This window comes from Aedes albopictus, chromosome 3, assembly GCF_035046485.1.
Source record: "Aedes albopictus strain Foshan chromosome 3, AalbF5, whole genome shotgun sequence".
Taxonomy (NCBI): Eukaryota; Metazoa; Arthropoda; class Insecta; order Diptera; family Culicidae; genus Aedes; species Aedes albopictus.
The window spans coordinates 66,619,377-66,639,667 of record NC_085138.1 but is presented as its reverse complement, the minus strand read 5'-3'; the positions used below and the strand labels follow the sequence as shown (position 1 = coordinate 66,639,667).

At 39.2% G+C, this 20,291-nt stretch overlaps 2 protein-coding genes across 6 annotated transcripts in view; both read left to right on the top strand.

Moving 5' to 3' along the window:
- The window catches only part of LOC109425050 (connectin-like), a 453,200-nt gene that overhangs the window by 214,688 nt on the left and 218,221 nt on the right, over nt 1-20,291 (top strand). For 2 of the 5 annotated variants that reach the window (XM_062856048.1, XM_029871954.2), the window contains exon 2: nt 17,831-17,937. The exons of the other annotated variants lie outside the window; for them this stretch is intronic. The gene's annotated coding sequence lies outside the window, so the exon portion shown is untranslated. The remainder of the gene's footprint in view (nt 1-17,830; nt 17,938-20,291) is intronic. 5 annotated transcript variants of the gene reach the window in all.
- On the top strand, nt 2,655-6,236 carry LOC134290079 (uncharacterized). The gene is made up of 2 exons (XM_062857077.1): nt 2,655-3,417; nt 3,649-6,236. Exons 1-2 carry the CDS (start codon nt 3,093-3,095, stop codon nt 4,545-4,547), a joined length of 1,224 nt encoding a protein of 407 aa, XP_062713061.1. The 5' UTR covers nt 2,655-3,092; the 3' UTR covers nt 4,548-6,236.

The following is a 20,291-nucleotide window of genomic DNA, read 5'->3' as shown; positions in this document are numbered from 1 at the left end:
ACCGGTAAGCCAGGCTTACCCATATAGTTGAACCTGGTTTAACGCTTAAGCTAGGGTGAAGAAATCGGCCATTCGTTTTTTCTTCGTTCTTAACCAAGAGGTATAATTTGCTTAACAGACACCTAAACAAGGAAGTTTAGGTAGTGTGGGGTTAAGAACCGTCTTCTTCAACAATGGTAAAAGCCAGGACTATTCTTTCTTTGTACCACTAAACAACATACCCGTGGTCGTCAAACTCTTCGTCTCTCTGGAACCACCGAGAAGGCATTGGTTCAGAGAGGGTCTAGTACACATCACACCCTCAGTGTAAGCTGCGCATTCTGCAGCAAAGAACATCGAAGACTCGCGTTGGAGAGTCCACTAACCACCGAGATAGCATGCTGGCGCTTAGCCTGTTTCCCGAGTAGTCCTTACCACTCACTTTGTTCTCGGAAGACATGCAGGGTCAACCACCATGCCCTCACCTAACTGTTCAACTAGCATCAAGAAATGGTACTTGTGTGCAATGAGATTTGACCTGCTGAAGGTTCAGGCCGTATCAGCTAACACCAGAAGGAGTGACTGACAGTGGAGCCTCCACCTGCCCCGACCCTTGCCGGGGACCACTTTCAAACCGCGGGCTCGAATGCAACCCAGTAGACTGACGCCACGATAGCAACACTACCAGGATGTTCCCTTCGCGGCCACTTAATCGTTGTAAGAATCGATTTCGACCGCAGGCCCCGAACCCCTGGACCACCTCTTGTATTGCATCTGAACTGTCCATTCTCCGATTGCACTTGCCACCTCCTCGGTAGCTCCAAGACGCTCAGCGTGTCAACGTCGGTACTTCGGTATGGCGCTCCTGTCTGTAATGCTGAACAATTATCATAGAGAAACCTGTCACGACTGAATAGCACATATAGGCTAATCGCTGATGACTATGATTTCCATAAAAATCGTGCTGGAAGAAGACTGGGAATGCTATAGGCCCCGAAAAACGACAAGAGCCCACATGATTACGTGAGCTGACTCACTGACCAAGTGGATGCTGAACTGCAAAAGACGAATTTCGCCCCAAATCGTATTCGGAGTTGGCAGCACCCTCTCAGATTACAATGAAACTTTCTGGGTATGTACACCAAGACTAGATAAGCCACTTTGCATACTTAGTTTCTTCAAAATTTATCTGGACTGACTTTTGAAAAGGGCTAAACTTTTTTTATGGATTTTTTAAAAATGTTTTGACTACTCCTACAAAAAAGTGTTGTATGGGTGATTATCACAAAATAAGTCAAATTTTAAGAGAAAAAAACTGAAAAAAATCATTTCTAAAAATTCAAAGTTGATTTAAAAAAAAACACCATTTTCGATTTTGATGAAATTTTGTCTCAAGACAGGTAATTATGTTTCCTACCAACCGTCCATACATCACAAGATAGGCACTTTTAAGGAAAAAAAGTTTTTCTAACAAAAACTTTTTCATGTCCAAATTATTATTTTTTCAGTGTCTTTTTTTAAAAACAAACTAAACCAGTGAAGGTTATCTAGTAATCTCAAAATGCAATGAAACTTATTGTGTCATATGCGACAATGCAATGCACCCATATAGACTGTTTCAGAAATTATAAATACACTTTGTTTATTCAATTAAATGAACTGTTCTAATGATTTTTACCAACTTGTTTCAGAGTATAGCATATTGTACTCCATATTTTTATATTTCCTTTCAATTGTCTTGATATTTTAAAGAACAGTCGAATTCTCTAACAAATAACTTAATTTTGAAAATTTGCATTTGCACAAAGGTGTTTTTTATTGATTTCAACATTATTTATCACTAAATACCAAAAATTATCTATTTTTTTATCATATTCGCTTTCTCAACAAGTTGTCTAAGTAATGCCTTGATCGAAATTTGGAAAAAAATCGATAAAGGCATTCCCACAACATTTTTTTCGGAGATCAAGTTTCTCATTTTTTAAGGTTTTCTACGGAACATAAGAACTACAACACAGTTTCTTAGCTTTCCTGAACGCATTTAATCTAAACAAACTTATTTTTTCAGCTCATTCGATCCTTCAGATGGCAAAGCTTGTCATTCCATAAAAACGAATGCAGTAAGCAGTAATTAAGACATTCGTTTGCTCAACGTTTGTTGCTACTGGTGTTGTTGAGAAATTTGAAACAAACAATTTTGTATTGAGAAGGCCCGTAATGGTGGTTCTTGATCAAATATTCCAGTAAAAATTACTCTTACCAATCGAGAAATATATCTTATTATCGATACAGCCATTTTTATTGTGTTTGGAAATTAAATATTTTATCTGTGAGATTTTTTTCTTTTCTACTATGCTACATTTTTTGACCACTTTGTGAAACTTCAAATTTTAATCATCTAGTTCACAGAGCCCTATTTTTTAACTTTTATCAGAAACATCAACAAAATTGGTATTATTTGCTTCGTTAGCATGTTTACTATAAGAGCTAGAAGAAACTTTTTTGGATATTATGCTCAAATTGAAATGGCAGTGAATCGTTAGTGTATTTATAATTTCTGAAACAGTCTATATTCACGCAGCAGCACTCTAGAAGTACGAAACAATATACAATTAGAACACGCATTTCATACGTGCTGCTGTAATTTCTACCCAAACGTTTCTACCCCATTGTTATGTATCTAGATATAGTACCACAGTTATCTATGATCTAGATAAGAAACTGAGCGGTCACTCATTTCCGCCCTGTGTCGAATCAGGCAACCCTATTAGAATGATATAAAAGGACAGCCATGCCATTGTAAAGGCCTCTTTTATCTATTGCTCTCCGAGCGAACAACACAGTGTAAGTAATAAGTATAGCGTGTAAGAATAAAACGTTAAAACCAATACCGCGTGTGCAAGTGAGTCCCAACCTCCGAAATCCCCGAACACAATACCCATGTTCTTACCTAATATTAGGTAAGGCTATTTATTAGATTCGAACTACCTAATCGAAAAAAAAAAACAAATCAAGAGTTGTACCTAAAGCAAATATGAACAAAACAAGAAAATGAATCGGTATCATTCAACGTGTTACTTCTCTTTGGTTATTGAAGGCAGTTCTGAAAAGTAATGGATCAATCGTATAAATCAAAATTCAACAAATTCAAGTGCAGTGTAAAAATAAACAATCCAAAGTGCAACCGTCATAATCTACGGGGCATGTCATTAAGATTGATAGATAAAATTCATTCCATGGGATATACACATGAAATCGACGAATCGATGAGTATTTGTGAGTCATGTCGTGGATTGATAAGTCACAACAGAAGCCCGAATACGAAAAAACGCCGATCGGATGGAAACGACGAAACTATGCAACCATCATTTAGTGAGCAGCAACATCATGATGTTCCAGAACCGTCAACGAGTGGTCAACAAATCGAACATGAGCTGGGTAAGTAAGCCTTCAACGTGTTAGCTTCTTTTATTTAACTCATTTTGCAGCTCGTTGCAAAACTACATTTTTCAGTATTCTTCGTATTTATCCAACCCGGCAAGCCTCGTTGGATAAATGTACTACTTGTGCGAAAAAAAAATCATTTTTGCAACTCGTTGCATAAATAACTATCATTAACTTTCCACTGCATTCATTATTATATTGTTAACCTTAACTTTTATCTTACAGATATGGTACCATCTATTCCATCATTGGAGTCAATTCCGTCAACAGATCAACTACAGGGTCCCCATAATATTGAGAAGTTTAATACCATTGCTGAAACATTGAGTTTATCGCCAATCTCATCTAGAAACATGAGAAGTATGGAATATCGCATAAACAAATCATTGCAGATTACGAAAGCAGTTCGAAAAAATATCTTCGGAATAGATTCAACGGATGTTGGCAAAGTGAAGGCGTATGACGAGATAATTATGCAGTTAAAGGATAAGTTCAATCACCCTACAACTGACAGAAGCAAACAGATTAAAATACTATCTGTACTTCCTAAGTCTTGGTCGGTAAATAAAATCACAAGAGAGTTTAACGCACCAATGTATATGGCGAGGCAGGTGAAGGATCTTGTTTATGAACAGGGTATTCTTTGTACCACCGAAAAAAGAAGGGGGCATGGTATTGATGACGATACAAAACAAATAGTAAGAGAATTTTTTGATGATAATGATATCAGCAGGCCAATGCCAGGAACAAATGATTTTGTTTCTGAGGTTCGAAATGGAAAAAAACAACAAGTTCAAAAACGACTTTTGATGATGTCGCTCAAAGAGGCTTATATGATTTTTGTAGATATGTACAAAACTGTGAATATTGGTTTCACAGTATTTACACAGTTGCGACCAAAGCATTGTATTTTACTTGATTCTACTGGTATACATAATGTATGCATATGTACTATTCATGAAAATGTAAATTTAATGTTCAACAGTATAAGAATTGTGTCACAAGATGAAATAATACAAAAAATGCTTTGCGATATTTCCAGCAGAACAGATAATTGCTTTTTCCGTGCTTGTGAAAAGTGTGCTTGTAATGAACACATTGAAGAGGAACTTACATTGATATAAGAATCAAATGACAAAGAAGAGATTATATTTCAGCAGTGGTTGAATACTGATCGCTGTAATTTAGAAACGATTATTAAACCTGTTGATGAATTTGTTCCGTATCTTGTTGATAAAATTGACAAACTTATAACGCACCACTTTATTCATAAACAACAATCATCATTTCTCAGAAATAAAAAAGATACATTAAAGGATGATGAAATTCTTGCGATTTGTGATTTCTCTGAAAACTATTCATTCATAATTCAAAACGCTGCTCAATGATATCATTGGAACAACTCGCAAGCAACAATACACCCATTTGAAATTTACTATATGAAAGATAATAAACTTGTAAATGTTAGCTTCATTATCATATCGGAAGTAATGGCTCACGATACAGCTGCGGTCCAGTTGTTCATTTCAAAAATGATAGATTTTATGAAACAATTAACGAACTTTTCTAAAATTTATTTTATGTCTGATGGGGCAGCATCACAATACAAAAATAAGAAGAACTTTGCTAGTCTATGTAGATTCCAGTCAAAGCATGCATTAAGAGCAGAATGGCATTTTTTTGCAACGTCCCACGGTAAAGGTCCATGTGATGCTATTGGTGGCACTCTCAAGCGAATGGCAAAGAGAGCAAGTCTTGCTCGAGATTATGGAAATACCATAACAACTCCACGAGAGTTATATAACTGGGCAGTTGTACAGACAGATAAAAATATAACTAAATTAAATTTCTGTTACGTATCCACTGAACAGTACATTAAAATGTCAGAAGATCTCGAAGAAATATATAATAACGCCAAAACAATACCAGGCACTCAGAAATTCCATAGTTTTTTGCCTATTCCTGGCGACAAAGTAAAGGCAAACAGGTATTCTAATTCAGAAGATGAACCAAAAATATTTAGTATGATCGGAAAAAAATAGAAAAGAACATGTTTGAAATTGGCTCTAAGACACATATATATATATTTGAAAAATTCATAATTGTAAATAATTGTATATTTAAAAGTGCACTTCAATACATATTGCGATCAAACATTACATTTCCTAAGAAAATACATTTGTAATATTTTGAAGTTTTTTATGTATAGGAAAACCCTTCCAAATGATTGAATAAATAACACAAAATCTCCTAGAAAATTGAGTTTCATTGGATTCTGGGATTGTTATGGCCTTCACTGGTTTTATTGTTGATAACAAAATACACTGAAAAAAAAAATCATTCGAACAAGAAAAAGTTTTTGTTAGAAAAACTTTTTTTCCTTAAAAGTGCCTATCTTGTGATGTATGGACGGTTGGTAGGGAACATAATTACCTGTCTTGAGACAAAATTTCATCAAAATCAAAAATAGTGTTTTTTTTAAATCAACTTTGAATTTTTAGAAATATTTTTTTTCAGTGTAGGGCTCATTTTGGATTTTTTTCAGTATTTTTTTCTTAAAATTTGACTTATTTTGTGATAATCACCCATACAACACTTTTTTGTAGGAGTAGTCATTTTTTGATTAAAAACATTTTTAAAAAATCCATAAAAAAAGTTTAGCCCTTTTCAAAAGTCAGTCGAGAAAAAAAATTAGAAAAATGAGTATGCAAAGTGGCTTATCTGGGCAAGGTCTACACACCAAGAAAGTTTCGTTGTAATCTGAGAGGGTGCTGCCAACATTTGTTCGAGTTGGCGCGAAATCCGTCAAAAGGAAAATGAACCCATCAGCTCATTCTGAACGTCTTTTTAAGGGTGAATGGAAAGTACGGAGATCATAATTTCCACCTAATACAGTTCCTGTTTGGCCATGGCTGTTTCAGAAAGTACCAACAGATCGATTGGGCCACGCAGAGTCCCCGCAGATATTCAGCTCTCCAGGATTTATGGTAGAAAAGGGAAAATGTGTCAGAACGAAAACACGTTGAATGTGCTCAACCGAGAAGTCGTACAGATCATGTCGTTGCTACTACGAAAATGGCGGGAAGATCAGTGATCGCCTGATCACAAACGGAGTAGACTTGATCCACCATCGGGGACATGATCGAGTGGTTCGTGACATAGTGTCGGTTTAAGTCGTCAGGGCGCCGACGAACCGGGAGTCAATCACCAACTGGAATCTCCAGACAGACCTCGGCACCTTATTGGTCAGGACTGCAGATGTCGGGAGAACTTCCATCGCCGGGGTTGTCTCTGTCAGAGTAGACAAGATTCACGCGAAAAAGCACCTGAGCTTGATCGTCGGGGCGCTTGTAAACCGAAAGCCAGTCTCCATACGGAATCGCAGAAACGACCTTGGCATCTGTCCGGGAAGAAACGGTTTCGAAAGATATTCCATTGCCGGGGAAATCTTTGTCGATGCAGGATTGTTTTAAAACTAATTAACTAATTAAAACTAATAAGTAATAACTAATAACTATTTCATTTTTCGTCCCACAACTCTTTGACTGGTCCAGAGGGGAGATAGAAATAAAAAAAGCATTTAAACCGGAAAATTTTAAATACTCAAAAAAGTTCTCCAAGAATTCTTCCATGAGTTTTTTCAAAGACCTCTCCGGAAAGTTTTCCAGAAATTCCTCCAGAAGTTCGTCCAAGGATTTTTTCAGATTTTTTCCAAGAATTCCTCCGGCAATTTTCCCATAGTTTGCACCAAAATAGCGGAGCATCAGCAAATGTAACTTTTGGACAATTTTCAACACTTTTCTCCCTCCTTTCCTATTTTCTCATACAGAATACATGGCTTGTGGCAATTTCAGGGACTCCCCCCTTCCCCGGACATTCTAAGGACACCAATAAAATCCTCCAGAAATTTTTACAGGAATTTTTCCATGAATCCAAGCTTTCTCCAGGAATTTCTCCAGAAATTACTCCAAGAACTACTCCAGGAATTACTCCAGGAATTCCTTGCAGGAATTCATATAGGAAATACACCGAAAGTTTTTCCATTAATTCGTTCTGGAACTCCTAGAAAAATACCTCCAGATTTTTTTTTCAGAAATTCTTCCAAGAACTCCTCTAGCAATTCCATCAGGAGTTCCCCCTAGATTTCCTCCAGATATTCTTACAGGATCTCCTTCACGGATTTCGCAAGGAATACCTCCAGGAATTCTCCCAGTAACTACTCCAGGATTTCTCCTAGGAATTCTCCAGCGATTCCTCCAGAAATGTATCCAAGAGTTTCTCCAGGAATTTCTCCAAGAATTTTTCCAGAAGTACCTCAAACGATTTCTTAAAGAGTTTCTTCATGACATTTTCCAAGCATTTCTTCAGATTTTTTTTTGCAATAAGTTCTGCATGAACTTGTCTTAGAACTACTTCAGAAACTTCACAAACAACTTGTGCTGGAAATATTAGAAGAAATCCTTCAGAAATTCCTCCGGAAGTTACTACTTACACTTACAACTACAGTTCCAGCAAGCAGAGCCGTAGCGTGGCCTCATGGCGCCCTTGGCAAGCTTCCATATTGGCGCCCCATGATAGTTGGACACAAAAGTTCAGCCTACTGGACGCAGTGGCTTAATTTCCTCAACAGGGGAGGAAAAAAAAAAAAGTTGAACATTGGTAATTCGCAAAAAATGTAGTTATTTTTTTTCAAAGTTTCTACAAAAGTTGGATTTTCGTGTCTCGAAAAAAAAACAAGTTACCAAAGGTTTCTGCTGAAGTTTAGAATAAATCCCAGAAGAAACTCTTCGATAACCATTAGACGGACCACGAACATGGAGGAAACCAGGAGGAATTTCTGAAGAAATCTCTATATGAGCTTCTGTTGGAATCTCTGGAAGTATTCCGGCTGGAATCACTGACGGCAATTTTGCAAGAATCTCTGGAGGAATATTTGACGGAAAACCTGAAAATCCAGGAGACATTTCAGCAAAAATTTCTAATGAAATTCAAAAAGTAATTCTTGCAGGAGTTCCTGGAGCAATTCGTGAAGACATGCTTAAAAGAAAGCTGAAAGAATGCTGAAAGAACACGTGGATGAATTTTTGAAGGAATCCCTCGAAAAGTTTTGTAAGGAATCTCTGGAGTTTAAAAAAAAGGTTTTATGAAGAAATGCATGAAAACTTTGAAGATATATGGTTGAATTTCTAAAGACATTTATAGAAGATAAAAAAATCCTACAAAAACTTCTAAAGGAACTGGCAGAGGTTTTTAGAAACCAATTGAAGGGTTTCTAAGTAATCCTTAAAGATATTTTTGCAGGAAACTCTATAAGAATTTCTGAGGAAAACACTCGAAAATTTCCAAAAAGTTCATTGTTGATATTTTTAGGAGAAACTCTGGAAAAAATAGAAATTGAAGTACTTGAGTAACACGCATGTTCTACTTAAGCCTATATAACTCTTATATGACTAAATGTGGTCATACAAAAGTAACAAACGCGCATATAAAACATGTGTGTTACTCGAGTATTGGAAAACAGAAGCATAAACCGCTAGAAGAATTTTTGAAGGATCCTATCGAGGAATTTCCAAAGGTATCTTTGAAGAAAATATTCAAATTTATCCTTGAAAGATTAAAAAAAGTATCTCCAGAAATTTCTTAAGGAAACTACGGAAGATTATCTAATAAAGCCCTTGGAGGAATATTGGGTGGAATCTTTTATCTGATTTCTGAATAAATTCCGAGATAACTTCCTGAAAGTCTCCCTAAAGGAATTTCTAAAGAAATTTTGAAAGGAATCTCCTGAAAATTTTGATTTTTTTAAGAATCCCTGAAGGAGATTCTGTTAGAATTTGTGGAGGAATTCTTTTAGATTGTTTCGAAGAAATCCCTAAAGAAATTTATGAAAGGGATTCTGAAAGAAACCCAGCACTAAATTCCGAAAAAACACCTGTTGAAATTTGAAATGGGATTCCTGGAATATTGTTTTGAGGAAATTATTAAAAAAAAACTCACCAATATTTTATTCCTGGGTGAATACGACTTGAATGGTTTCTGCCAGATTTACTAGAGTTTAAGCCCAAAGAAACATTTACAGGAAATAAAAATTGTATGAACTGAAAGAGCATTGTGTGAATATTTTGCATCTAAAATACTTTTTGGCAATTTAGTAAAATATTTCAATAAAAGCGAAAAAAATCCTCGAAAGTAAGAATGCTAAAAAATTTCTAAAAGAATCTTTCGCTAGAATTTCGAAAGCATATTCATTTTGCTTTGCTCATTAAAAAAACTAAAAAAAGTATATCAAAATAAAATAGTAGAAAAATTTCCAGGTAAATGGTAAATATTCAAAATAATCTAGAGAATTATTTTTTGTGAACACGGAAGAACGTTAAAAACGCATAATCGATCAACCTTAGACACTGAATAGCGAAATCTTAGAATTCTTGAAAACAGTAGCATCCTGTTCCATTCTAGCTCTCAGATTTTAGCCTTAGGCCTTTACGGCGCCCCTATGAGGCTGACGCCCTTGACGGGGGCCAACCTGGCCAACCGCACGCTACGGATCTGCCAGCAAGTACTCCTTCTAGAATTTCTCCAAGGATTCTTCAAGGAGTTCCTCGAAGAATTCCTCAAGGCCACCTTTCTCAAACTGTGGAGTGACACCAACCAGCCCCACAAGAAATACACGCGTCGGTAAAGAAGTTTGAGAAAAGCTGCCTCAAGGAATTCTCCAAGAATTTACCCAGCGATTCCTTCAGGACTCCCTCCTAGAATTCCAACACGAATTCCTTTAAAATTTTCTTGATTTCCGCACTACCTCTGATCGTAGAGCTGTCTCATATAAATAGAAAACCCAACAAAAATAGAAATGGTTTGCGATCACAGACTGTCCAGCAATTCCTCCAATGGTTCCTCCTGAAATGTCTTAAGGAATCCCACCAGGGATTCCTCCAGAGATTCTTCCGGGGAATCCTCACGAGATTCCTTCATAGTGTTTCTAGTAATTACCCTAGGAATCCGTCAAGAGATTTTTCCAGGAATTTCATCAGAATTTACTCGAAATATTTACTCCTCCAGGAATTTCTCCATGAATTCTTTCAGAGATTCTTCGTATAATTTTTCCAGAGTTTCCGCCAGGAATTCATACAGAAATGCCTTCAAAGATTTTTCTAGGATATTCCTTCAATTATCCATCCAAGGATATCTCCAGGATTTTTTCTTAAAAATTCGGCCAGAGTTTCTCCAATAGTCTTCAAAAATTTCTTCAGCAATTCCCCCAAGAATTCCTATAGGAATACCTCCACGAATTTCTTTAAAACCTCATCCAAAAATTTCTTAAAAAATTACTCTTTCAATTCTCACATAAAATCCTCCAAGAATTAACCCAGGAGTTTCCAGAAATGTCTACATTTTTTTCCACTAAAGAATTGCGTGTACCAAAATAATTGCTGTTGCGACACATGTCATCTGGATGTTTACCTTCTCTCCAGCTAAACCTATCCAATGTTCCCATATGAGTCCCATTTTCCGATCAGCTCTCGTTCATTAGATGCATCTTCAATGAACCACATGGTTGATGTACATACGTACAGTGTACACACAAGCAAAGCTCATATTTATTTGTTATTGTTTTTACTATTTACGCTACGGAAAAAACAACATCAAGGAGCGTAGTGTACGCGTCCTCCAGAAATAGGGCCGTTGTTCCCGTGTCCCATTCTCCGTTGTGACGATACGTCTGATTCACTTGGTTTCCCCCATCCACATCGACTCCTCCCATTAGCCAAGATCTAGTGCAAGTGATATCGGTCCTAATATACACTCCACCTTGCTAGTTTTCCCGCCGGGATCCCCTCACAAGAGTAACCGATCTGAACCAGGCGATAGCGACGATGACGACGATGATGATGATGATACCGATGACGGCGACGACGACGGACGCCCGTTCCTTCGCATATGATACCTATAGAAGTGTGTTTCTACGTGCAGCACCGTATTGTTTATATTCCCATCCTGATATGTTTATGTTTATTTGGAATCACAGGAAAAACACACACCGCGCGTACAACGACCCGCCGCCCCGGAATCGACCTGCTGTTTCACATAACGTAGGTATCTACCTCTAGCAGTGCTTCCACTAACTGTTCTCCCTTTTATGACGACGATGGACGGACGCATCAACGGCAGACGAAGGCTTGCTTGGGTATAGGTACTTCCTGCCCGGCGACCGACGTCGACGACGTCTGTGCGGATGGTGCGCGGTCGAGGTAACGTGAAGTGATGAGTCTTAGACGGCTCCGATGCGATGGAGTTTGTCCGGCGGTAGTAGTAGGTGGAAGAGCTTCATGTAGTTTAGGATTTATTTTTGTTTTCATATTTGTGTGCAGTAGCATCAGCTTCGTCCCGTCCCGACCTGACCTGGTGGTAGCATGCAGTCATCACAGCACAATATCTGCTGGTGCAATGCCGCCGGAACGCTCGCAGGCTAGAAGGTGGGCGATTGCTGATGAGAAATTCCTGAACCGAGGCAATGCGCACAGTTCTCTTGGCAATGAGCATTGAGCAATAGTGAAAGGCGATATTGTTGTTGTGGGTGTTGTTGCGGTGCACGCGGCAATTGGTTCTGGTGGTGGGTTTTGTCAACAAGTGCTGGAATGGATTCGACACCTTCCAACTGTGCGGAATCAACGAAACGATCTGGGGTACTCAAATCGACAAGACGATGGGGGGCAGCGGTGCAACGGAGTGCGGCGTTCTTGATTCAATTGAGTGCATTCAATTTCATCTGTGTGAAAGTTAGGTGAATGGAGACCGTTTATGCGATGACGAGTGACAAAGCTGCGAACAGCATTGGGAAAACGACAGTTGTACTACAAAATAGAAGTTTAGAAGTGGGTTGGGATGAATATGTAAAAGCGTTCCTGAAACGTGTAGGTAATATGTATGCAGCAACAAACATGTCGAGGTCGTGACACAATTTAAAGGAAACTTAGATATTGGCGCTCTGTTTCAATGAAACACGTACTATTCACATATCAAATTGTCTATGTTATTGCTTTAACATTTCCATTTTTTTGTTTCGTTAATTTTGTTTCATTCATCTTGTATTAGGATCCAAGATTCAGCACATACATATAACCACAGCTGTAAAGGCGTGAGTATTCAGCATGAACACGCCGAGGGACGGGTTCGATTCGCCGTCGGTCCGTAAACTTTTCGTGATGGAAATTTCATTGACTTCCTCGGGAATAAAGTATTTACGTGCCTGCAACACATGCAAAATGACGATTGGCAGAGGATTGGCTTTCGATCTACAAAATGATAAGTCGATAAGGAGCGTTCTCACAAGGTTCTTGGCGAGGGCGTTGAGTTGAAGGCTCTTACAGCGTGGACGACTCTGAAGCCTAGACGAGATCACTAACGCAGAAGATTCGTCGTGGAACTGAGGGAACAGTGCGAGGTCTACGGAAGGGCCCGGCAGGAACACAGATGGCCTTGGTACAGCCACCTGTGGCGGATGCTAATGTGTCCGTTGAAGCAGGTAAGCTCAACGTGGGCTGGTCAGTATGCCAACCAACCATGAACGACCCACCGGAGGTTTGCTTCAAGTGCCTAGAACCAGGACACAAGTCATGGGCAAGCTGGACCCAAGACACGAGTCTACGCGTCCACGTGTTTGATTCGTTCCGAGAAATCCGTAAACAGCAAGCTCCTAATGGGAGGTCCCAAGTACCCAGTCTTCAGAAGAGCCACAGCTGATAAATCACAGAGCAGGTAACGCAGCTAAACCTGAACCACTGACTGTGACGCAGTCCAGTAACTGCTTTGTCAGGCAGTTTCTGATTGAGGACGGAAATCACCAACATGGCTGACCCATACCAAGTACTCGCCGGCAACGACGATTGGGTCACGGATGGATACGGAAAAATGGCGGCGATACGAATGACGGGTAAAAAGAAATACCCCATCCAGGAGTTGTTGTCTACTACCTATGTGGGCTTCGTGGTCGCCAAATCAAACGGGGTCTTCTTCTGTAGCTGTTATGCGCCTCCACGGTGGCCGATCGAGCAATCCACGCAAATGCTGGACCCCATAAGGACCGTGCTAACAGGGTGAAGGCCGGGTGAAGGCGGGTGGCTTTAATGCCTTAATAGATTGGGGAAGCCAGATCCTTCTAGAGACACTGACCATCTTAGATGTCGACTAGGCCAATGTCGGTACCAAGAGTACCTATAATCGAAACGGTTCGGAATCAATTATTGACGTGACATTTTGTAGTCCTGGCCTACAAAATTCGAACTGGAGAGTAGGCGATAGCTAGGTACACTCACAGCGATCACCTGGCGGTTCGCTACAGTATCGACTACAACAACAGCAGGCAGCGGGTAAAGGAAGAGGCAGCCAGGCCAAGAACAAGCCCTCGTAGGAGGAAGACATCATACTTCAACGAAATGGTATTCAGGGAGGCGCTCCGCCATGCACGAAACCTGCTCGGTTCAAGCGGAGACGTCCTGGTGGCGATGCTCTCGCGTGTGTGCGATCCGACCATGGACCATGCCTAGGCAACTCCACCCTAGAAATAAGAGACCACCGGAGATTGAGCTAAAGGCCTGTTTTGGAGGTCTCTGTCATTGCCAATGCAAGTCCGTGGGGTGATGCCTACAGGATCGTGTTGGCCAAGACGAGAGTTGTAATGACTCCTACAGAGCAGTTTCCAGAGATGTTGGAGATCATCGAGGTTTTTTATTTCCGCTTCGTGATCCTTGTCGTTGGTTTCCTCTCAAAGGACAGCTGGAGCCTGGGGCTGGCGATGAGGAGAGGGACACCGATGAGGAACTTGCGGGGAAAGCGAAGTCCCTTAGCGTAAGTAAGGCCCTAGGTCGGCACGGATTTCCGAATTTGACCTTAAAAGTAGCAACTGCAGAAGCACCTGGGATGTTCAAGTTTGCTATGCAGAAATGCCTAGACGAGGGAATTTTGGAAGCAGCAGAGTCTGTTTCTTGTGACAAAGACGGGGAAACCACCTGAATACCCGTCAGCATATAGACCAATATGCTTGATCGACATGGCAGAAAAGGTCCCCGAAAAGATCATCCTCAACAGAATGTTGAGGCACATTGAGGGTGTAAGTAAATGGTCTCTTGAACAACCAGTTCGGCTTTCGGAAGGGCAGATCGACCGTAGACGCTATCTTGTTGTTTACAAAGACCTCTGAGATAGAGTTTCAGCGTAAGAGGAGGGAGATTCACTACTGTGCAGCAGTGACTTTGGCTGTAAATAATACGTTCAGGATATCTAGTCTAGTCTAGTCTAGTCTAGTCTAGTCTAGTCTAGTCTAGTCTAGTCTAGTCTAGTCTAGTCTAGTCTAGTCTAGTCTAGTCTAGTCTAGTCTAGTCTAGTCTAGTCTAGTCTAGTCTAGTCTAGTCTAGTCTAGTCTAGTCTAGTCTAGTCTAGTCTAGTCTAGTCTAGTCTAGTCTAGTCTAGTCTAGTCTAGTCTAGTCTAGTCTAGTCTAGTCTAGTCTAGTCTAGTCTAGTCTAGTCTAGTCTAGTCTAGTCTAGTCTAGTCTAGTCTAGTCTAGTCTAGTCTAGTCTAGTCTAGTCTAGTCTAGTCTAGTCTAGTCTAGTCTAGTCTAGTCTAGTCTAGTCTAGTCTAGTCTAGTCTAGTCTAGTCTAGTCTAGTCTAGTCTAGTCTAGTCTAGTCTAGTCTAGTCTAGTCTAGTCTAGTCTAGTCTAGTCTAGTCTAGTCTAGTCTAGTCTAGTCTAGTCTAGTCTAGTCTAGTCTAGTCTAGTCTAGTCTAGTCTAGTCTAGTCTAGTCTAGTCTAGTCTAGTCTAGTCTAGTCTAGTCTAGTCTAGTCTAGTCTAGTCTAGTCTAGTCTAGTCTAGTCTAGTCTAGTCTAGTCTAGTCTAGTCTAGTCTAGTCTAGTCTAGTCTAGTCTAGTCTAGTCTAGTCTAGTCTAGTCTAGTCTAGTCTAGTCTAGTCTAGTCTAGTCTAGTCTAGTCTAGTCTAGTCTAGTCTAGTCTAGTCTAGTCTAGTCTAGTCTAGTCTAGTCTAGTCTAGTCTAGTCTAGTCTAGTCTAGTCTAGTCTAGTCTAGTCTAGTCTAGTCTAGTCTAGTCTAGTCTAGTCTAGTCTAGTCTAGTCTAGTCTAGTCTAGTCTAGTCTAGTCTAGTCTAGTCTAGTCTAGTCTAGTCTAGTCTAGTCTAGTCTAGTCTAGTCTAGTCTAGTCTAGTCTAGTCTAGTCTAGTCTAGTCTAGTCTAGTCTAGTCTAGTCTAGTCTAGTCTAGTCTAGTCTAGTCTAGTCTAGTCTAGTCTAGTCTAGTCTAGTCTAGTCTAGTCTAGTCTAGTCTAGTCTAGTCTAGTCTAGTCTAGTCTAGTCTAGTCTAGTCTAGTCTAGTCTAGTCTAGTCTAGTCTAGTCTAGTCTAGTCTAGTCTAGTCTAGTCTAGTCTAGTCTAGTCTAGTCTAGTCTAGTCTAGTCTAGTCTAGTCTAGTCTAGTCTAGTCTAGTCTAGTCTAGTCTAGTCTAGTCTAGTCTAGTCTAGTCTAGTCTAGTCTAGTCTAGTCTAGTCTAGTCTAGTCTAGTCTAGTCTAGTCTAGTCTAGTCTAGTCTAGTCTAGTCTAGTCTAGTCTAGTCTAGTCTAGTCTAGTCTAGTCTAGTCTAGTCTAGTCTAGTCTAGTCTAGTCTAGTCTAGTCTAGTCTAGTCTAGTCTAGTCTAGTCTAGTCTAGTCTAGTCTAGTCTAGTCTAGTCTAGTCTAGTCTAGTCTAGTCTAGTCTAGTCTAGTCTAGTCTAGTCTAGTCTAGTCTAGTCTAGTCTAGTCTAGTCTAGTCTAGTCTAGTCTAGTCTAGTCTAGTCTAGTCTAGTCTAGTCTAGTCTAGTCTAGTCTAGTCTAGTCTAGTCTAGTCTAGTCTAGTCTAGTCTAGTCTAGTCTAGTCTAGTCCAGTCTAGTCTAGTCTAGTCTAGTCTAGTCTAGTCCACCTTTTGGTGTAACCAAACCTTACTCCCATAACTTATTACGCAAATTCTTTAATCCGCATTTTTTCACTCAAACTAACCTGAGAATCGTGTAATCTGTTCTCATCTAACACCGACCAAGTAAACCCTCAATAACAAAGGAACCTTCCACATATATCGAAATAAACCAACCCAATTCATAAAAAAATAGTTATTATCCTCCCACTCAAAAACTCGGACCCCATCCATCCCAAAAGCACGCAATGGCAGGCTCAAATAATTCCCATAGAACGCAAAAAAACCAACCGCACTGACACGGGGACACGGACGGACATCGTCCGGTACCATATATCAAAATATGTCAACCCCACATTCGTTTACCCACCTTTATCTTGGCACCATTACGGAGTCGAACTGAACTGTTGCGTCATGTAGCTAGTCCTACTAGCTAGCGTCGGATTGTGATGTGATTGTGCGGACACGACAGCAACAGGGCTGCATAATGAACGGGCACTTTGTTCTAATTCGAGAGTTTTCCATTTCTAGGTGAATGGGGTTCACCGTCGCCACCGCAATAACCTCCTGCCAGTTCTGATTTGGCCCTGACTCTTACTGCTGCTGCTGGGTTGTGTCACACCTGGTGTTAATATTTGATGACTGTTTTCCCCCGTGTCATTCTGCTTTGGAAGTATTTCCTGCCACTGCACTGGGTTTCTTTTAGTTGCCAAGCCTCTCGGAGTAGTGGGGACTAGGGAGAGGAGGGGTGAAGTGAGCCCTTTTACTAAAATCCGTTTGATTATTCTAATCAAGTATAGCCATAAGCATTATAAATAACTATGAAGTTCAAAGCTGTTACTCTGTAACTCGGGGTCTCCAGTTGGCCTAGTGGTTAAGGCTATGGATCGCCAAACCGGAGACGGCGGGTTCGATCCCGTTCCAGTCGGGAAAACTTTCTCGACTCCCTGGGCATAGTGTATCAATGTACTTGCCTTACAATATACACATTCATGCAATGGCAGGCAATGAACGCCCTTCAATCAATAACTGTGGAAGTGCTTAAAGAACACCATGTTGAAGTGAGGCATGCCAAGTCCCAGTGCGGACATATAGCCATAAAGAAGAAGTAGAAGAAGAACTCTGTGATTAAGTGATCACATCCATACGGTCATCGGGAAAGAGAAAGACTACTAGTTTGACTGCTGTTTGAGTCCTCTGTAATTCCACAGTTATCTTGGGAAGATAATTTGGCATTTGGCATGGTGTTCTTACACCATTTTCCCCAACAAAACCTTTACAAGATTGTTGTTCTGACTGTTGAGAATGGGATGTGACTTTTTGTCTCAAGACTAACCGACTTGGTACCAAAGGGGCAAACTCCACACCCGTGTGTAGTTGGTAACCCCAGCATGGTCCCATATAGTGTGAACGTACCTACGTATTGTTGATTGTTCTTTTCGTTTCTTATGTTACAGGTGAGGAGCTGTCTGATACTGAGAGTGGTACCGCCGCCCGGTCGACTGAAGAGAGGCACAGCCATTTGTAGACAAGCAATTTGTCGTTATTTATTTAACGCTGACAGGTATGAATTCAAAGTGGCTGCCATTGTGATTTATTGATTGCTTGTCTGTTTTGAGTGTGGATGTGTTGCAAGGGATGATTGGATGTTCAAACAAACATATCGATCAGTTGAAACGTCGGAACGTCGAAAATGAGAAATTGGGTTAAAGTCTTGAAGTTACAACATTATTCAGTGAAATCTTACAACTTATTTCTGAGCATTAGCATAGACAACCATACACAATTCGTGATTGCTGTTCCATGAGTAACAAGAACAACCGCACAACAAACATGTAGTGTCGTACCATTCTCAAGGTACATTTTCGAGAATCCCGAACCTTGAAAAGTCATCAAAAATTGGCATAGAGGTCGCACACAGCCATCACGAAAAGGAAGGACAACTAGGGCGACATTTGTTTTTGTTGGAGATCTTTTGTTTTTTGTTTTTGTTGGAGGGAGAGCGATTTTTAATCGTAGGAAGGTATGTAAAGTTGGATCTCTAGGATTGAGTATAACAGTTAAACGTACCATGAGACCTGTTTTCGAAGAATGCAGAGTGAACTGTCGTTGAAATAATGGAATGATGAAGCTAAATTTCCTCTTCAACCATCAGTTCTATTTCAGTAAAGTTCTCCCAAACCCAGAATTTGCAACTTTATTACGACGGTTTCCGAAAAAAAAACACTTCCCAAATTGAATCATCATGTAACAAAATATTTCAGAAAATCTTCCATGTGTTGCTCCTGAAGTGTCACAAAGAATTGTTTTGCGAAACCTGGCACGAATTGCTTTACCAATTCCTTCATGATTTTTCACAAATCATTCCAGAAATTCTTTGAGAAATTCACCCGGGGATTACTTCAGAAATTCCTCCTAACGTTCTCAAACATTATTTCTCTAGGCTTTCGTTTGGAGAATCTGTTGGAGTTTCCTTTACAAAATCGGCAAAAAATTCTTTTCTCTTTTTTTCTATAAAAAAAAATAAAAAAAAAAGTTTTTGGCCTAAAATTTTCTTACGGATTTTTTTTAAAACATCTTTCATGGATTCATTCGGAAATTTTCTTCAGGGATTGGTTTAGAAATTCCTCCTACAGAGTTTTTTCAGAAACTTATTAAAAAGCCCCTTCAAAAACTTGTATTGAGGTTACTTTGGAGATTATTCTAAGGATTTCACCAGAAATTCACACAGCAACTTCCAATTTCTCCATAAATTCCACTAAAAGTTCCTCCAGAAGTTTCACAAACTGTTGTGTAAGAAAGTTGTATTCCATCAGGGATTTCTTGAGATCCTTCAGAGATTATTCCTTTGTTCTTAGGGAACTTTTTATTTTTTTTTTTTTCAAAAAATAAATCCTTCGGAAATTCCTTTAAGGATTCTCTGAACGATCTTCAAAGAATTTATTTCAAAACTCTCCGAATTTCTGTTAGAATATCTGCCTGGGATTTCTTCAGAAATTCCTCCAGGGATCCTTTTTTAATGTGAGCTCCTTTTGGGAATTTTCTGCAGAGATTCCTAAAGAAACTGCCCTAGGGGTTTCTATTTTTCGAGGGATTCATTCAGAAAACTTCCCATAGCTTGTATTATAAATTCTACTAATAGTTTCTTCAGAAATATCTCCAAATTTTCCTCCAAATTTCTCTACAAATTTATCCAAAGTTTACTTTGTAAAAACTTCCATAGATTTTTCAATATTTTCTTCATGGACTTTTGCTGAAATCCATTTTAGGATTCACTTAAAAAACTTTTCACGAGTTCTTGAAAAAATATCCCAGGGATTCTTAAAGAAATTTTATCAGGGACTTCTTTGGAGACCCCTCATAGATTAACTGAACTAAAATCCTCCAGGAAATCCTAAATAAATTCAGTCAGAAATTCTTTCACAAAATCTTCGGGGGATTTCTTTAGAGTTTGTTATATCCCCCAGAAATTTATAAAAGAACTCCTTAAGAAAGTTTTGCACGAAGTGCTTCCACAAATGTTGCATGGTTTTTTTTTTAAATAATTCAAGAATTCCTTTCAAAAAATCTTGCATGAACTGTTCCAGAAACTCATCTACAAATTTTTCAATTTTTTTTTTTCAACCTTCCATGATATTTTTCAAAAATACTCCATGCTTTTTTTTAGAAAATGATAAATTGAAAATCAGAAATTCAGATCTCCTTCAAAATTTTCTCACAAGTTTTCTAAAGATTTTTCCCCAAGGATTGCTTTAGAAATTTTTCCATACTCTTTGAGATTCTTATAAAAAATCTTATGAAAAGACATTCTTGTAAAGAATCCTGCAGAAATTCACAAATTTCCTCCAGAGATCCTCTTTTAAATTCTAAAATTCAAGGGGTTCCTTCGGATGTTTAGAGATTCGTGACTAGCACTTG

Bases quoted from the DNA above. Each gene is read 5' to 3' on its own strand.
- LOC134290079 (XM_062857077.1), top strand. From the start codon at position 3,093: ATGGATCAATCGTATAAATCAAAATTCAACAAATTCAAGTGCAGTGTA. The intron at 3,418-3,648 runs GTAAGTAAGCCT...TTTATCTTACAG, and splicing joins ACAAATCGAACATGAGCTGG to ATATGGTACCATCTATTCCA.